Source organism: Centroberyx gerrardi, chromosome 11, assembly GCF_048128805.1.
Source record: "Centroberyx gerrardi isolate f3 chromosome 11, fCenGer3.hap1.cur.20231027, whole genome shotgun sequence".
In the NCBI taxonomy this organism is placed as follows: Eukaryota; Metazoa; Chordata; class Actinopteri; order Beryciformes; family Berycidae; genus Centroberyx; species Centroberyx gerrardi.
Genome location: NC_136007.1, coordinates 20,243,056 through 20,260,490, shown reverse-complemented (window position 1 = coordinate 20,260,490; position 17,435 = coordinate 20,243,056). Strand labels below are relative to the sequence as shown.

The 17,435-nt window shown below is 42.4% G+C and overlaps 1 protein-coding gene across 1 annotated transcript in view; it reads right to left on the bottom strand.

The window, feature by feature from the left end:
• LOC139925289 (cell adhesion molecule DSCAML1-like) overlaps positions 1 to 12,334 on the bottom strand; it is a 57,094-nt gene extending 44,760 nt beyond the window's left edge. The window contains 3 exon segments of the mRNA XM_071916604.2: positions 1,662 to 1,982; positions 12,147 to 12,255; positions 12,257 to 12,334. Coding sequence (XP_071772705.1) covers positions 1,662 to 1,982; positions 12,147 to 12,255; positions 12,257 to 12,334 — 508 coding nt within the window.
• Positions 12,335 to 17,435: the final 5,101 nt, after the last annotated feature.

Genomic DNA, 17,435 nt, shown 5'->3' with positions numbered 1-17,435 from the left:
TATGAGTATTAGTTCAGGTCGGTGTTGGGAGGCAGAATATGAAAACAGATGTTGACAGCAGGAGGGAAGGGGGGGAGGGACGGCCTGGCCTGATGTGAATGATGGGCAGGGGGTGGGGGGGTGGGGGGGGGATAATAGAGGCGATGGTGAAACTGTCATCTAGACGTCGCTTTGCGCCTGAAAAGATTCGGTGTAAATGTTCACCGGATAAAATTTACGTGAATTCCCTATTCGTGTATCTGTTGTATCTCGACGTTCCACCTTGAGCCGGAGGTACCAAACCCCAGATGTACTATTTTACTTCAGATGAGGTCTGGCTTATTAAAGCAGCCTCACACAGTCTAATCAATGGAATGCACCAATTAGGTTTGTTAATGAGAGATAATTAAAGAAGTGTGCTGTGGCTATATTTAGTCTGGCACAAGAGGACAGTGTGAAGAACGAGGGAGCAGGGAGGAGAAGGAAATGATAGAGGACAGAAGAGAGAATAAGATGGCAGCAGAGGCAGCTTTGGTCAGATTATTCCAAAAATATTATCTGGGCTGTTTACTGTCTACCTGTCTATGAAGAGTGATCATGATTACTGAAACCTGAAATTCATTACTACTATAATTACTATATAGATTGCTTCTGGTTCAGATTTTTGTATGTACAGTATATACTCAATAATTAGAGTTTGAAAAATGAAGTTTTGTAATGTAATGCACTGAATACTGATCACTGAACGATTGTAACTAACCATCAAAGAATGTCTTCATACATTCATAAAGACAAGTTGCACTGTTTTGTTTAGTGTAGGTAACTGTACGAAATGGTGATAAGGTCGCAGAAGCTTAAGACCATTGCTCCTCTAAAATAGGTGATTAATTACTTTTCACACATTTGCAAACTTTCAAAAGGTGTTTAAAAAACAAAATGTTAAAATAATTAATTAGAGTGGACGGCGAGTTGCCTGTGCCTTTTATTGTGAAATACCCTTTTCAGAGTGTTTTCCTTCTCAAGTCTTATTGAGGTTACTTTATTTTATTTTTTATAATCTGATTATATCATCTAAGAGCCACATTTAGAGCTACCACTCAACACTGAATAGGGATCATGTTTTAGAGTTCATCCCACTAGATCAGTGAAATCAGTGAAATCAGCTGCTCTAATGTTTGGTTGGAAGGAAAACCTGCAGACTCTCAGTCCTCCACGTCACACGGTTTGACACCCCTGCATTAGATGGTAGAACTGGGGCCAGTAGAGAGTAATTAAGTGCTGCCATGCTATAGACGGCGATGAGAGGGCTGTGTCTGTGTAAAGCACAGTGGGTTATCAGCAGCTCAGTCAGATAGGTGTGGGAGAAGGCCGTGGCCTGGCGTAGTGGATGGCGTACAGATGTTCTCTCTGCAGACTGTGTTCTAGGTCAATCTGTGTTCAGGTCGAGACAGGCTATTTTGGGGCAGGTGATTCTCTGTGTGGGTTGTGGGCCGGGCCGGCTAGGCTTTTTGCAGCTGCCAATCACATCTGCTCTACTTAATGCTTTCACAAACTTTCACTCTGTATTCCCCCTTCTCTATCTCCATCTTCCAGACCCCTCTGTCCTCCTCTTTTTCTTTACCCTCAGACTCTCACCCGCTCCCTTCCCTTCTGTCATTTCGTGTCCGTCTTCAGCAACTCACCAGCTTTGATGCGGATGTTGGGGCTGCGGATCTTGCCAGCCTGGTTTTCGGCGGTGCAGAAGTAGTCGTTGTCGTGGATGTAGCTGTTGTAGGCGGAGGGCGAGAAGGGGTACAGTTGCAGGGTGCCGTTGGCGTGCACATGGCGGATGTGGGGCACGTCGTAGATGTCGTCGCCGGTGGCCAGGTACCAGCGCAGGATGGCACTGGGGGTGCCCCCTGCAGGGCAGGGCAGGGACACCCCCACCGAGCTGGAGTAGGTCACCCTCTGCAGGGAGGCATTCACAAAGTACAGCCTGGTAGAGCCCACATCCTCACTGTGTACTGCCAGGGCAAACAGACAACACAACATCACTTACTGGGCAGTAGCAGGTAACTTTAATGTGCTGCAAACACTGTGTCAACATACAAGACATTGGTACAACATGAGGAAGTGTGAACATTAGCTAATAGGACGCCACCGCCACAGAATCCATCACTTTGATGGACGGACGATAGGCAGAGCGGGAATGTCCTTCAAATCTGTAGCAAAATAATCATAACAAATGTATGTCAAATGTCCAGCTGCAAACATCAGTCATGTGACGCAGAAAGCCAGGGATTTGGGCTAAAGCCTTTGGTGGTTTAGGTGGATGTGGGGGGAGGAGCCTGCTACCTCTGTGCAGCGGCTGCACATGTGCACGGCTGTACACGTACACAAAGAGAGAGAGAGAGAGAGAGAGAGAGAGAGAGAGAGAGAGGGAGAGGGAGAGAGAGTGAGAGAGAGAGAGGGAGAGGGAGAGAGAGAGAAAACACACTGATAGGTTATGTGATTGGAATTTGTATGCCAGACGCAGAGATTTAAGTCTGTTTAATCTCCTTACATATTTAACACACACACTCACACGCACGCATGCATGCACACACACGCTCACACATACCCACACTAGGAATGTTCTTCTTCCTAGGTACTAAGATTAGAAACATACAGCTCTAGCAGAGAGGGAGAAAGGAGAGTGAGACAGGAAAGGAGGGGCGGGTGGGGGGTGGAGGGGGTGGAGTCCCCAAAATTCAGGGTCAAGAAAGGAAAGATTACGAGAGAAAGAAGGTGGGTGGTACTGATGGACAGATGTGCGTATGCCAACCATACCCACTCTTTCTAAAATATGTAGCCTGATACACACCAGTCCACAGCGCCACATGTTCATGCTGTTACAGTTCACAGCACAGAAAGTCTCTCAAATCTCATGGAAGACACCAATGGGTGATGTAAGAATGAGGATTTTGATCCAATATGGGTAAAAATATCACTCTGTACTGTAAATGTCACCCATAGTCATGCCAAAGTTGCATAGTTCAATCATATCTGGGTGATTCTACCAAAATGGTTCAATTTAGGACTTGGAAATAAATTGTGTTCTATTTTCCCCAAATTTTGACCATACATATGTTACACCATATCTAAGGCACACATACTAAAAGTACAGTTAAATTTCATATTATATCATTCTGAATTTTCTAGAATTCCCTTACTCTTCCAAAAATGTGCCACTACCAAAACGTGGTGGTAAATGTGAAATAAAGATGGAATACTTTCACCTATTAAGTTTGATTTTTTTCCCTTTAAAGAATATGTATATTTTTTTAAATTATCTATTTTTTGCACAGTAAGTACATTTTTGGGTGAATTTTTAAATAATTAATCATTTTAATATCTAATACATAAGATTGATCAAAATCTAAATGCAGTCATTCTTTGTAAAACCTGCAAATTTGAATATATCGATTTCATAGTTACTAATTGATGAAATTACATGTGCTATTTTTATCATAGAATTTTGATAACTCAAAACAGCAGGTGCTTCAGCAGTCATAACAGCACAGTTGCGAGATGCGAGAGTCACTTTACTTTTTTGCACACTGATAACATGTCTTATGATGGTGATAAAATCAATGAATACATTTTATATATCTATATTATATATATTTTAAAAGGTTTGTTATCCACAACCTCTCATACCTTTTTTATATTCCGCTATTCTCTTCTTCATTTGTTTGATATCAGCATTATCTATATGTTGACCGGACATAATATCATCACATTCATAACCATATTGGAGTAGATAAGACTTGTCACTACTGAATCCATCAAGTCTCTACTGAAGTATTACCACTGAGGATGACTGCAGTTCAAACCATTTCAGTAGAATTGCCCATCTACAACATCTGTGTCACTTCAGGTTAACGCTCTGCTCTACTGGTCCAGGTGTTCTGTGTCCCCTCCAAAGTTCCCCATACACTGCATACATTTCCAAACTCACTACAATTGGAGGTAGGGCATGTTTCTGCCCATCAAATAGGGACGAGTTGGATAATAAACAAGACAGAAGTCAGAGTCAAGAGGTTTTCTTTTCCTTGATTCACCAACATGGTGGCAAACTACAAGTAAGCTCTTTTGTTTAAGGATTCACCCCTCAACCTGTGAAACAACAGTACAAAATATTATAGATTTTTTCTATCCCTCTAACAATCTTTGACAGTCTACCTTTAATTTCATAAACCATGAGATATGTAATGTGTAAACACCAGAGTTAATTAACATTAATCTTCTCACTATCAATAGTATTGGGTAACATATGTACACCTATCACAGCTGCTCCCTGCCTACACACTGTGTGCACTCTGCGTTGTGGCCAACATTAGCATGCTCTCTGACACAGACATGCAACCAGTCTTCAACATCTGCCGTTAGATGTTTGAATAGTTTTTATTATTTAATTATTTGTCATTATTAACTAGCTCTTGTCAGGTTTCAGCAAGTTGTCATTATGAGCTTACTATCATATCAGTTAAATGACAGCTGTGTTCAAAAAGCTTTGTTAAATAATTTTAGAGCAGTATTATCATTGTGTTGAGGAGCCAGGGCTAGTAGAATTATTTTCGTTGTTCACATTATACGGGCCGGCATTGGCTATTCACAGTTGATTTTAGCACAATACTTGAAGTAGTTGTGACAATCATGAATAAGGATTTGGAAACCACTTCAAATCCAAACCTCACAATGAACCACCTCTGGCCAAACGTTGTGAACAGTGAGTACTAAGTTTGGAATATTGTTTCAGAAAGTTACAAAAACCTGTCAGACATAGAAACCCGAGACCAAAGCATCCTTCTGAAGCACCTCTGAAACCCAACCAGAGCAATTCAGTTGAATCTTGCTGTAGCCTTTAGACAATACACTAGTCAACAATATGTCTTTGTGAGCCAATCAAAACATTTAAACGTCATTGATGGACTCATTGTGCACATATGTGTTGATCAGGCTGTTTATGCCGTGTCTTTAATGCACTGTGACTTTAAGCTATGGGTGATGTTGACAGAAAAACATTAACAAATAAAGCCCGGCAGACCTAATCAGCAGCATCAACAGTGTCACTGCATTGACACTAAGCTGCACCGGATCGAAGAAAGATGCAGCTTTCTTTTCCATCCAAGGGGTTAGTCAATAATTCCAGCTTCCTAGTGTTACTCTCCATAGCTGAGACTAGAGATTGATAAAGCTGGGCAGCATGCTACAGATGGTATATGAAATGTGTCTGGCGGTCCTGTGGTGGGCTGCAGAAACCAGGTCAGGCTCCCTCCCCTCTGCAGATTACTGATAATGGCCCCTGAGCATAAAGCCCATATTAAAGATTGCAATATCTATAATCTCCCAATGGGGGGACAGGACTAAAGTGGAGGAGTGAAGGGGCTAAAGGCAGACTGGGGTCACCCTGAGAGCTTAGGGGGGGCTGGGCGGCAGGAGAACCTCTCATACAGTAGATTATATGGCCTGGGGGCCTGGGCACTGGGGGGCTGGGAGCGCTGGGACTGATGGAGAGGGAAGTGGAATAGAAAGGGGATCAGAGCAAACTCCCACCACTCAGAGCCTGTCAAAACCAGGCGCTCCACACATGCACACATGCACTCACACAATGCATACACACACACACAAGCATAAACGCATGCACATACACACTCCAAAAGCAGCTCTTAGCACTCAGTCACACTGGGAGGAGACAGAACGGGTTGCCATGGTGGCGCTGGCACTTGAAAGCTGTGACTGAAAAAAACAATACAACAATTTAACCTCGCTAGAATGACACACTGAATAATCCAAATTTAGAAACTTTAACTATTCAAATCTTGAGCAAACCCCAAATTCTACCGCATTGACTCAAATATTTGCATCTTGGAAAAAACAAACTCATATTTGCTGAAGTGAGCAAATACGGTTAAAATGGCATGCAGAGACATTTGTGAAAATGGAACAAATAGGCTGCCTGCTCAAAAAAAAGGGGGCATGGTGTTCATTTGAGTGTGTGCATATCACCATAAGAATCGTGTGTGAACAAACAACTTGCCAATGGTGTCCAATGCAGAGAAATGAAGCCAGTCAGTGATAGGATGAAAAATTGCTGTTTGGTCAGGCATTGCGTCATTAACGCATCACATTATGACCAGAAGTACATTAGAACAGAGAAACATTAGTCAGGTAGATTCATTAGTCTAGCGGACAGGTTTTTGTCTCAGGTTATGGTTAAGCAAGGAAAGGATATGGTTAGGTTAGGTAATGGAGCAAATAAGCCAATCAGACCTAATATTAGCCGAAATAACTCATAGTTAGGATCAACTTTGGACCTTTTAAAACTTTGAACAGGATCATGAGATCGCTGCTGGCAAACCCGTGGTTCTTCCCATATTGAAATTTTAGTTAGCAGCCTGTCGAACCAGCAAGCTCCCGAGCTAAGTTAAAAAGCAGCTGCAGTGAACTTAGCTATGGGATGGGATTGTTTCACCTTTGGGAATTCAACAAATCACAGAGATGTTTAGTCAGTTGTATGGGTGATATTTCAACCCATTTTATGGCAGCTAATACCATATTGTTATCAATTCCACATGTGTGCCATCACGGTTTGTCCACATTAGCAACAATGATGTTGGATTTGAACAGAAGCAAAGGGTCACTTCAGTGTGAACTGGGTCTAAAGTGGCAACATTTGATGTAATGAAAAGCTCCACCAGGGACCAGAGCATTCCTCCACGAATCCACTCTCCCTTAATTAACCACAGCAATATAATGAAACCTGCAGACCCACCCTGACACATTAATGGGTAATGGGCGTCACCAATTTGAGATAACTCATTTAAGAATATCCCGTCACTCTGAGTGACATGTTCTTTTGAGCAACACCACATCTCACCATGATGTGTGTACAAGAGGATGGAGAGACCCGTCATAGCAGTATTGACCAAAGCTGTGGGGTTTCCTGTGCTGCTGCCATGGAACCAAGCCGCTGGCTCACCTGCACCCAGGAGGCTTCAATCAACTGGGTTCAGAAACAGAACTACAGGAAAACGCAACCGCAACCGCCCCTCACTGAAAAGTGTTTTCGCTGCCGAGCGCCGGAGCCAAGTGCCGGTGGAGCTGAGCTCAGGCTGTCAGAGTCACAGCCACTATTTTATACATCCTGCCGGAGAGCCACGCATGAATATGTATGTCAGAGAGGCAGAAGTCATAACCTATGCAAGGCTTCATCATGCATAATGCAGCTGATCTACGCCTCTCCAGTATGCGAGCGCGCACAAGAGTGTGTACGCACACACGCACGCACACTCGCAACTATTGTGATGAGCAAGTAAACAAACGCCAGAACCCCCACCGTTTCATACACACATTCTCACACCCAGTGCTCCCTGCACCCGACCAAACGCATAATACCTCCACACGTTCCCCCTCTTCCCCTTCCCGCAGCCTCTCCCTCATTCCCGCTTCAACCTTTTGCTCATGTGCACACACATCACTGCTCTCTCCTTTTCTGCGCCCCTGCCACCATCTCCATCTCCCCGTCTATTTCTTTTGTCAAATTATTTTCACGGCATTTCATCTTTATTTGATTTACACCACAGAGTGATAGGAGAGATTGCATGCGACAAAGGTCAAAAGTAGGATTCAATACCATGACACCACCACAGGCACGTCAGCCGGCTGAAGCATCAGGACGCCCTGCTACCTCTCTTTCCCTCTCTGTCACACATCATGGAGCGCCAGCCCTTATGGAAACAGATGTAGTGTCATTTTCAGGCAGACTGTAACTCCTGTGTTTTGCACTTCACTTCCTCCTGCTCTCTCTCTCTCTCTCTCTCTCCCCCCCCCCCCCCACCTCCCTATATGCTCCTCAGCCATCTCTCCATCTCTCACCTTGCCAGTTGTGTTTTGTGACTGATGGGGAGACTTTCAAAGTTGTGAGCGCCGGTGCGTTTGTGTCTAGGGCAAGGAGGATCGAAATCAACGTTTGCTCTGTGCGGCGTGGCGTGTGTGTAATGCGTTGCTGTGTGTGTGTGTGTGTGTGTGTGTGTGTATGTGTGTGTGAGGAAACATAAGACAGAAGAGGGGGGGAAAGTAGGAGGAGATACACTAATGGGTGTGAATTGAATGTTGGTCGGATGCACAGGGAGAACAGGATGCGGGGAGACGGAGATAGGTGTAAGCTTATGGATAATCCTTAGGGGTCCGGCATAAGTAGGTGGTTGGTGGGTGGAGGGGTGGGGGGAAGGTTGTAGGGGTTACATCTAATCAAGGCAGGGGTGTGCCCCCCCCCACCCTGCCCCCCCCTCTTCTTTCTGAACACCCTGCCCCCCCCCACCCCAATCTGCTACCCCCCCCACCCGCCCCACCCACCCCCCTGGCCCGTGCTGTGTCAGTAAAAAAAGTGTGCTACTTCAGCAGTCCCCTGGGACTTGCTCCCCCTCACATCAAAGCAGCCAGTTTCTCTCTTAATGTGAATATCAAATCTGTGGATCACAAGTCCCAGCACAGTCTGCATAAACTGCCCCTCCCCCAACCTTTAATTCTGCCTAGTGATGAGGGAGAGAGAGGGAGGGGAGTTTTACTGCTACAGGAAGGGAGGGAGGGAGGGAGAGAGAGAGAGAGGGAGAGAGAGAGGGAGAGAGAGAGAGAGAGAGAGAGATCCAACAAAAACAACTACTTGCTTCAGAGATTTGACATTTGCTGAACGCACCGTCCATCCTGAAATGTGCAGCGCCGGCACCCAATAAAATTTGGAGGAAGACTGGCTCAATTTGGGCATCTGCATCAGCGTTGCATGATTCAGGATGGCTAACATCTAATTATTTCTGGTAAAACTAAATGCTTAATGTTGGCGCCGGTTTGTTGGCATTCCTTTTTTAGAAATAATTCATTCCTTTTCACAATGTCATTGGGATTTGTGATAGATATGAGGACTAATAGGAGAGCAGGCAGTGACAGAGCCGTGGCTTCCTATTGGTGAGGAGGGGAGCGTAACGAGCTCTGCTTCCCCGCTCGCCACTCCTACACCAGCACATCAGAGTGGAGAAACTGATGTTTTATTTGAGACTTGTGTTGTCAAATTATATATAGTGGCCCTATTTGGAGTTAGGGAATGTCAATCAGGTTGTTTGATAAGTCATTCGAGTTTGACACCCATTGGCTGTAAAAAACAAAAAGCAAAAAAAACAATTACCCACACAGTACACTAACCAGACCAGACATTTTGTTCTGTCTGAATTTTTAGATAATCCTCTTATTTCAAATTACTAGAATCAAAATTACATCACATAGCCTTTTAAAGGCCCATAGCAAATTGCAAACAAAATGACAGTGTGAGCCCAGGATTTCCCCTTTAAGCCTCTTTATGATGGATGTTTTTGTGTTTCCAGATGGGAAATGAAATAATGGCAGGTTTGAACACCTTCGATGGGCAAAAATGGAAGCCTGCACCCTGCATGGGTAATGATTGACACCCCTCTGGACCATACGGCTCTGTCACTGGGTGGTGCCTCAGATTGCGGCTCTAATTGTGCAGCCTGGCAAAGGCAACACGGGGATTTGGACTGGGGGGAAGGAGGGGGAGGGGGGAAGGAGGGGGGGGGCAATTTAGCATATTTCTATTTGTGGGGGGTGAGAAGTGGAGAAAAGGAGAGCGTGCCGGGGTGAGGGATTGCCTTATTGCTATTTTGTTTTATTAAAATGAAATAATTACATAGTTTGAACATTAGATCTTTTTTTTATTTGATATATCAGATTTTAAACTTGAGCCGCAAAATAGGCCTACAGCAGCTAGGCCTATACAGCCTCCAAACCACAGACAGCAACTCGATTCTCTGCATGCATTGCTTAATGGGGCGGCTAATTAATCCACAATTCAGTAAATATCTCAATTACATGTAAAATGTTGGCCAAACAGACAGACAGAAAATATGTATTTTTTGTTTTCAAATGATAAAGTCCATCAATAACAAAATCTACAACCTTAAATCCTAAGTGAATGCATTTTCCAAAAAATCCTCCTTGAATATAAGATTTCAAATCGCGGCAATAGTCTGTGAAAAAGACTCAAAATGCTCTCTAATTGGTTAGCTGTTATTAACCTTTTAGCAGATTTTTTTTAAAGATCCGTTAATTACCCTATACCCTGATTGCCTTCTGGATAAAACTGCAGGTCTGAGTGTGCCTTTGACTTAATTTATTTCTTAATTTGACTTCTTATTTATTTTGTTGAGTACTTCATGTGGAAATGTAGTTTCTTTTTTATTTTTTATTTTTATTTTAAAAAAATTGTGCGTAAAGAAGGCAATTTTGTATGAATAAATGAACTTTCAGTTAAAATATATAACATCACAAACTGACCGTCACCGAAATGAAACGATTCAAAAATGTTGTGAACAACAAACCCATCAGGGGTGTCCCCGTTACATCCCCTCCTCCGCGCGTCCACGAACACACACATACACAAACACACGCGTTGAGGCACGCGCGCGCGCGCGCGCACGTCCACGGGGTCCAGGTGCGCTATTAGTGGGGAACACGACCGGGCTCGTCTATAATCTGCACCCACGCCCCTGGAGTTTCTCATTTGGTGCCATAAATTTAAGCATATTGTTTATTCAAAAGGACCTCTCGAAGGCTGCTCTGAAATCACATCTTTCAAGTTACATAATTGCTATAAATCAACAGCAAACATCTGACAACTGAGATGATTTTGAAAGAATTGAGAACAACATAGACAACAAACACACAGAAGCACATATAGCATCACATATATGTGGCTAATTCTCACTCTTCTCCAGTCAAAAAAATGTATTAGGCCAATCCTATATCTGAAAATGCCAGAACTTAAAATGGCATATGAACCTGCTGTATAGTCGCCTATGTTGATGAACGCAGGGCTTATTTGCATCGAAAACAGCGATATTTCCACTTCCAGCCAATTCGCCATAACGCCAGACTTTTATATAAATACATCTGCACCTCCACAAGGCCTGTGCTAATAATGAAAGCATAATATGTAAACATGGCTCCAAACAGGCAGGCTAAACAAAGGGGCAGAAAATGCTCTCATGTAGAGATAGTGTTGAGTTTCTGTTATTTTCCACGTAGATTTGTTCAGGATTATTATAATGCACTGTAATAGCAGAAGATCAACTTGGTAATAGGGTCAGGGATTTGCTGCATATTGAACAAGAAATATGAAACATTTCCATTTTAACAAATAAATCGCCTTATACATTTAGAAACAAAATTAAACTAAAGAAAATTTAAACTAAAAAATAAAAGATGTCAAATAAATGAAATAAGATGGAAAAATTTGAATGCACTAATCATGGGCTATGTGGGTGTAGACTAGCCTATTAAACTATTACGGCCGTTGTGGAAAAAGGCCTTTTATTTGTCACTCAATTGAATATGGCAATATTGTCTTCATACAGAATAAGACTTCTGCCCATAAATTCCCTCAAAATCACCTCCCAAAAAATAAGAGCATCCCTCTGGAATGGAGCGCCTGTGCCCAACACAGTCCCACAAAACAGCTGCAATTAGCACAGGCTACACAATGAAGGCAATCCAAACCTCAAAATTATAAGCATCCACTTGAAAACTTTACAGCAGAGCGCCCATTGGAGTTAATTAGTTCTAACAGTAATCAATTCAATCAATTGCAGGCCAATAGATGTTTTCATTTTCTCTCTCTCTCTCTCCCCCTCTCCCTCTCTCTCTCCCTCTGTATTTCCACCTCATTCTCCCTATTCAGCCATTTTACATATTCATAACTGGAGTTGGTAATGCGAAAACAATCCGTGGTATCAGCACCATCTGTGGCATCATGGGCCGCTAGATACAACCACACAACAGCCAGCAAAAAAAGAAAAACACTTTACACCTTCACACTTAAAACATTTCTACCTGTTCCTCTGCAGCAGGCTTACACATTTTGATTTAAAGAATAATTCCCTTTCAAGTCCTCATCACATGGCATGCGATGATAGACTAGATCAAAGCGCAAGATCATGCATATTATTTATAACTCTAGGCTGCTGCTATTTTTTTGTTCAATTGTCACTTTTAATTCAGCTGAAATAAAGTCAGACTCTGGCGCTCAATGGTCAAGATGTGAAATATTCCAACAGTTTGTTTTTTTTTTGTCTTACCTTCTTGGAGAGAGTACAGCAGGAGTAAAGTTACAAGCCACATGCCATAAATAGCAGGTATATTTTTCAGGAATATTTGGCAATCCTGGCAAGTGTGCGGCGCAGTTTTTTGGCCAGGCGGGTCTCCGTGCTGGACTGGCGACTGTGCTCCCCGGAGGTCTCTCCAGCCCTGCCGCCCCGCTAAGCATGGAGGGGAAATGAGAGGAGCCGCGGCCCCGCCCATGTCCCCTCCTCTACTCCTAAAGACTACCGCGCATACAAATCCATCCTCCCTACTCTAAATGAAACGCCGCGGAGCGATGGGTCACAGCGATGCCGAGGGTTGAGTTGAGTTGAACAGCGAATTTTTTAGTAGTTCGGGTTTTGTCTAAATTGTTTGTGTAGAGCGGTGGAATTACGCAGACAGATCCATTTGGCACCTTGGAGAGCGCACCCACCTGTGCGCCCCAGATGACTGCCTGTCTTTGCGCAATATGGATCTACAATAGCTGCTCAGGCTGCCGCGGAGACTGTGAAAATGAATTAATCTCCTTTTTTTTCTCTGTGTTTGGACATTGGTCACAGGGCCTTGGAGTAGCATCACAGAATAATAACTGTGTTTCTTTGTCTTACGGAGCCATGAAACGTGCATAGACATTTGCGCACAGAAATGCACTGCAGAGAGAGGAGGAGGAGGAGGAGGAGGAGGAGGATGGGTGGAGGGGGGGTGTAATCATGTCACAGAATACAACTTCCAGCGAGCAATTAAATGAAACCATTTGCAATAACCTGCGTGTAAAAGGCTTCGGTGAATCCTTGAAAGACAAGTGAAGAACTTTTCTTTTCAAGCTGCCATTATGTTTTTTTGGTGGCGGTCCACTCCATTAAGCCATTCTCTGTTGAGACTGATGTGAACGGCTACACTGCATGCGCATAAATTAACGTAGGACGGTATAACGTGGAGGACACTCCCAGTTCATAGAATATTCAAAGTCACGTTGAGATCCAACTGCCCCGCACAAGCCCACAGTGTTTCCTCCGGCCGTCTGAAGGCCAGTAACACAGAACTGTATTTAAAGGATAAAAAATGTGAAAATAGCAATTATGTTTATGTAGAGAGAAAAATTATTACTGACCCAAAGTCGGCTGGCTAACTGATGAACTCAGTTTGCAGGCTTCTCTCAGAGGCCTACAGTATCTGCACTGTCAGCTGAGGCACAACTTGCTTTGGCATGTTTTCACTACACGAATCTCTTCACTAAAACTCCTAACCTGACCTGAATTTTTAGTATCCGAAGCTCACAGATCATACTCCGCAAGGTGTGGATGCACTTCAATCACCTGCTTCAGACATATTTAACAGCTTACACAACATTTGTTACAGATGGCATCTAAATGGACAGTAGGAGAGATATGGGAAGGGAACCTCCCAGGCTACTGAAACGATGAGATTAACACTGGAAATGTGTATTTTATTGGTGGTGGTGGTGCTTGGAAACTGGACCTTACAAACCCCGATTAGAGCTATATGTGAAATCGTGGAATTATTTAGAAATCCCTGTAGCCTACATTTAACCTGAAATTACCTAACCTTGTTCATAAGTCAAATAACCCTCAGCACATTCAATTAGATTCGTATGAGTGTAAAAGTTTTCCCGTCACGCCAACAGCTAAATTCACCTTAGAATATCTATAAACCTGTGTAGCCTAAATGGCGGTCAATAAACGGTCGAATCTAAAACCTAGTCGACATGTATGAATGAAGCCTATAAACTAGAGGTCACTACTTGCAGGCTTTGCAGGCTGAATTGAAGAAACTCCAAGAAAAGGTCAGTAGTACCTTACTGTCTCCACTCACTGCCCTGCTCCCTGCAGAGGCTGGCTGCTGTGGATTAGAGTTGAGGTTCAAGCCTCTGACTGAACGTGCAGGTCGTTGCTGACACCTGCTGGTTCAGGTTACATATGCAGCTGAGTCCATTTTAATTTGATACAGACATTAAGCACACTCACATAGACACACACACTGGCCCTGGTCTCATCACCCACCATGCATTCGAACACACATGTTATATAAATCTGCACAGTATGAAACAGACACGTAAATTGCCTGTCAGATATTGTGTCACAGACACCTTATCTCTAATGGCTTGGTATGGAAATCTGTCCTCTATCTTCTTCTATGGATGAAGATGTTAATTTATGGCTCTTGTGTCTTGTGCAATGTTTTACATATTTTTGTGTATTTATGTTTATATGTTTTTAGGCTGGTTCTTATGGCTGCAAGGCGAATTTACCCCCAGGAACAATAAAGATGAACTGAATTGAATTGGTTTTTATGTGATGGTGTATTACATAAAGGCTACAGTAGTGAGTAAATTCTGACTGATAATACAGTATGGAGACTGACTCAGCTGAGGTGTGAAAGGAGCCAATGAAATCTTTAGTTGCAGTCATGATGTGTGTGAAAGTGAGTATGTTCATTTGCATGTGACACATCACAGCATGTTCAGACATCGCTTCCAACTAAGCTTCATCTCTACAGCGTGCTTTCCCATGTCTGAACCTTCCTGTGTTTACAGGCCACAGAGCAAAGTAAATTATTCTGAGCATGTAGGTCAGTGTGTTTACAGACGGCTCCTTCCTCCTTTCATCTTCTCAAGACCAAACAAGAGCAAATGAACGAGTTTACCTGCTACAGTCCAGTGATGTATGAAGTTGAACCACAAAGATGAATCATCATTTCAACTGATTGATTTCATTTTACTATTCAATCATTTTGGCAGTTTTCTTTCTGCTATGATGGTCAGACAAATGAGTAAAATTCGAACCTATTTCAACACTATCTTCTAGTATTAAAATATATCCGACTTGTTTACACTGTAATGATCATTTCTGGCACGTACAACTTAGCATGCACAACTTGATGATGACTGTTATCAGTTCAAGGTCAAATTTTTTGTCACTGCTCAGTGTTGCTTGCTTGACTTTCTTCTATTTCCAGCTTTGGTGCTGCTGCAGCCAAATACAATAAAGATGGTTGGAGTGCAGTTTTTTTAGGGAACGTTACTTCAGTGTGGACAGGATCTGCGTCAAATTCTTCAAGAGTTGTTGTGAACATGGAGATATGTGCTATAGAGATATATTATTATTATTATTTTGAATCACACCCTTAATTGTCAAGGTCCTACAAGTCAGAACAGAAAGTCAACAGAATTCCTGTTAAGAACCCAAATTGGGTTGATTTGTTTGGGTTTAGGACCAGACTGTACTTTCTGGCAGACAGGTTCTGAGTAGAAATGTAGATGGAAATGTGATGGACAATACATAAAAAAAAAAAAAAATCACTGTATTTCTTCCTGTGACAGACCCAGATATAGTTATTTAGTTTCTGGCAGACAGCTGGCAGTGTGAGCATTATAAAGGCAGTGAACATTCCTTGTACTTAATTTCAAATAAAATATTTTTTTCTTTAACATCCTAATGAGTGGTATTTTTGCAGTCATGATTTTGTATTATATGACATTGCAGATGTAGATATGATCAATCTTTACCAAGTAGTTAGAACTACTTTTTCTAAGCAACTTAGTAGCTAACAAAACTATATTTCTCTTGATGGTAGCTTTGCTGTAGCTGAACTCTACTGTAGTAAACTTGACTTTCAGAGTAACTCACCCCAACCCTGTGAAAAGTGGAGCCTCACCACATTATGAAGAGCAGGAAGAGTCAAATAGGGAAGCAACTCGACCCTCAGTAGCTGATTACTGTACTCCAATAAGACAACTGCCTGAATCAATAACCTACATCATGTAATCAAACCTTTATTAATGTAAGCATATTTCCGCAGACACGAGTTGTTGTAAATCTAGAATTGAATGCTATTGCAACAGTCACCTCAACCTCAACAAAAGATAAATGAGGTGACAGTGCTTAGCAACATGGAAGATAACATTATTTTTCATGCAATTTCATGAAAATAAACATATATTGTTTACAATATATGATAAAGTCCTTGTTTCATCAGCTACAACCAAGAGAGAGACATCAAGTGGCCAAGGTGGGCACAACAGGATGAAAGTGCGAGATAAAATTAATATACAGAATATACATACAGTACCTTGCATTTGACATGGAATTAATCGGTTCTCTTTGCTGCTGGACAGCTGTCTTAATCCTGTCTTGTTGAAGGAATGGTAATTGGAAACAAAGACAACCCTCTCACTTGCGAAGTGGAACTGTTGTTCAGAGAGCGGCTGTTGACACACGGCTGTTGAAGTGTCAGCATGGAGCACCAGACCAAACCATCCACCTGGGACACATGATGATGATGATCTTAGTGTCTTTGTTCTCATCACTTAACCTGGAGGTTGGCCAATGGAATAATCTCCTGAAAACTTGGTGTTTTCCTTGAAGGATGAATTAATAATAGTTAAGATATACGGACAAATCATTTCCAAGATTTCCTTAAGACATTTAGTGAGCAGAATATCAAGGGCGGAGGTAGAGAGATTCATCTTGGCTATGATCTTGACTGATGAATCTGCAGAGACAACATCAAATGAATCTAGTGAGGCTTTAATCTATGTGGAGGCAGCTCTTGAATTTTAATAATGACAAATTGTTTACAAAAAAAGCTTAAGTATTCTTCACATTTCTCAGATGAAGGTTCAATACAAGGGGGAGCTAATACAATTTAAAAATACCCTTGAATTTTGCAGTTTTCGATAAGGTCTGAAAAAATTGTACGCATTTTCAACTTCCAAATTATGTTTTCCACATACAGTCTTTAATGAGTTGTCAGGCAGGCTGGTAACGCATGTTTGTATTTTGCAAGAGATGTGGATAGTTGAGACACATTTTGAATACCAGTGTAATTTAAATGTGCATAATTTGTATCTGAATATTCTCTAGATGTGACACAAATATTGATCATGTCAAGGTGTAAAAGAGGCCTTGTAGACGATGAAACCAGCTGATGCCTGCTGAACTCCTGGTGGCCAATCATCTTCATCACTGAACCTTTAGGTTGAGACAGAGGGGTAAGACAGAGAAAGATTCACAGAACCAGAGCAGCTCAGCACTATTTACCCATTACTGAAGTGCATCAAACTCACCCAGTTCACACAGAAGTCCAGCATCAGGACTTTTGTCCGGCCCTGGTTTAAATCTCAGGGCTGGATTGTAACTTTACTTGATAAGCCAAACAATCCTCATTGTAACTAATGTTTTTGTAATGTACTGTAGGTGTGCAGTGGCACCCTGAGGTATTGTGAATTTGCTAACCTTTTAATACTAATTTAATATACGTGTAAC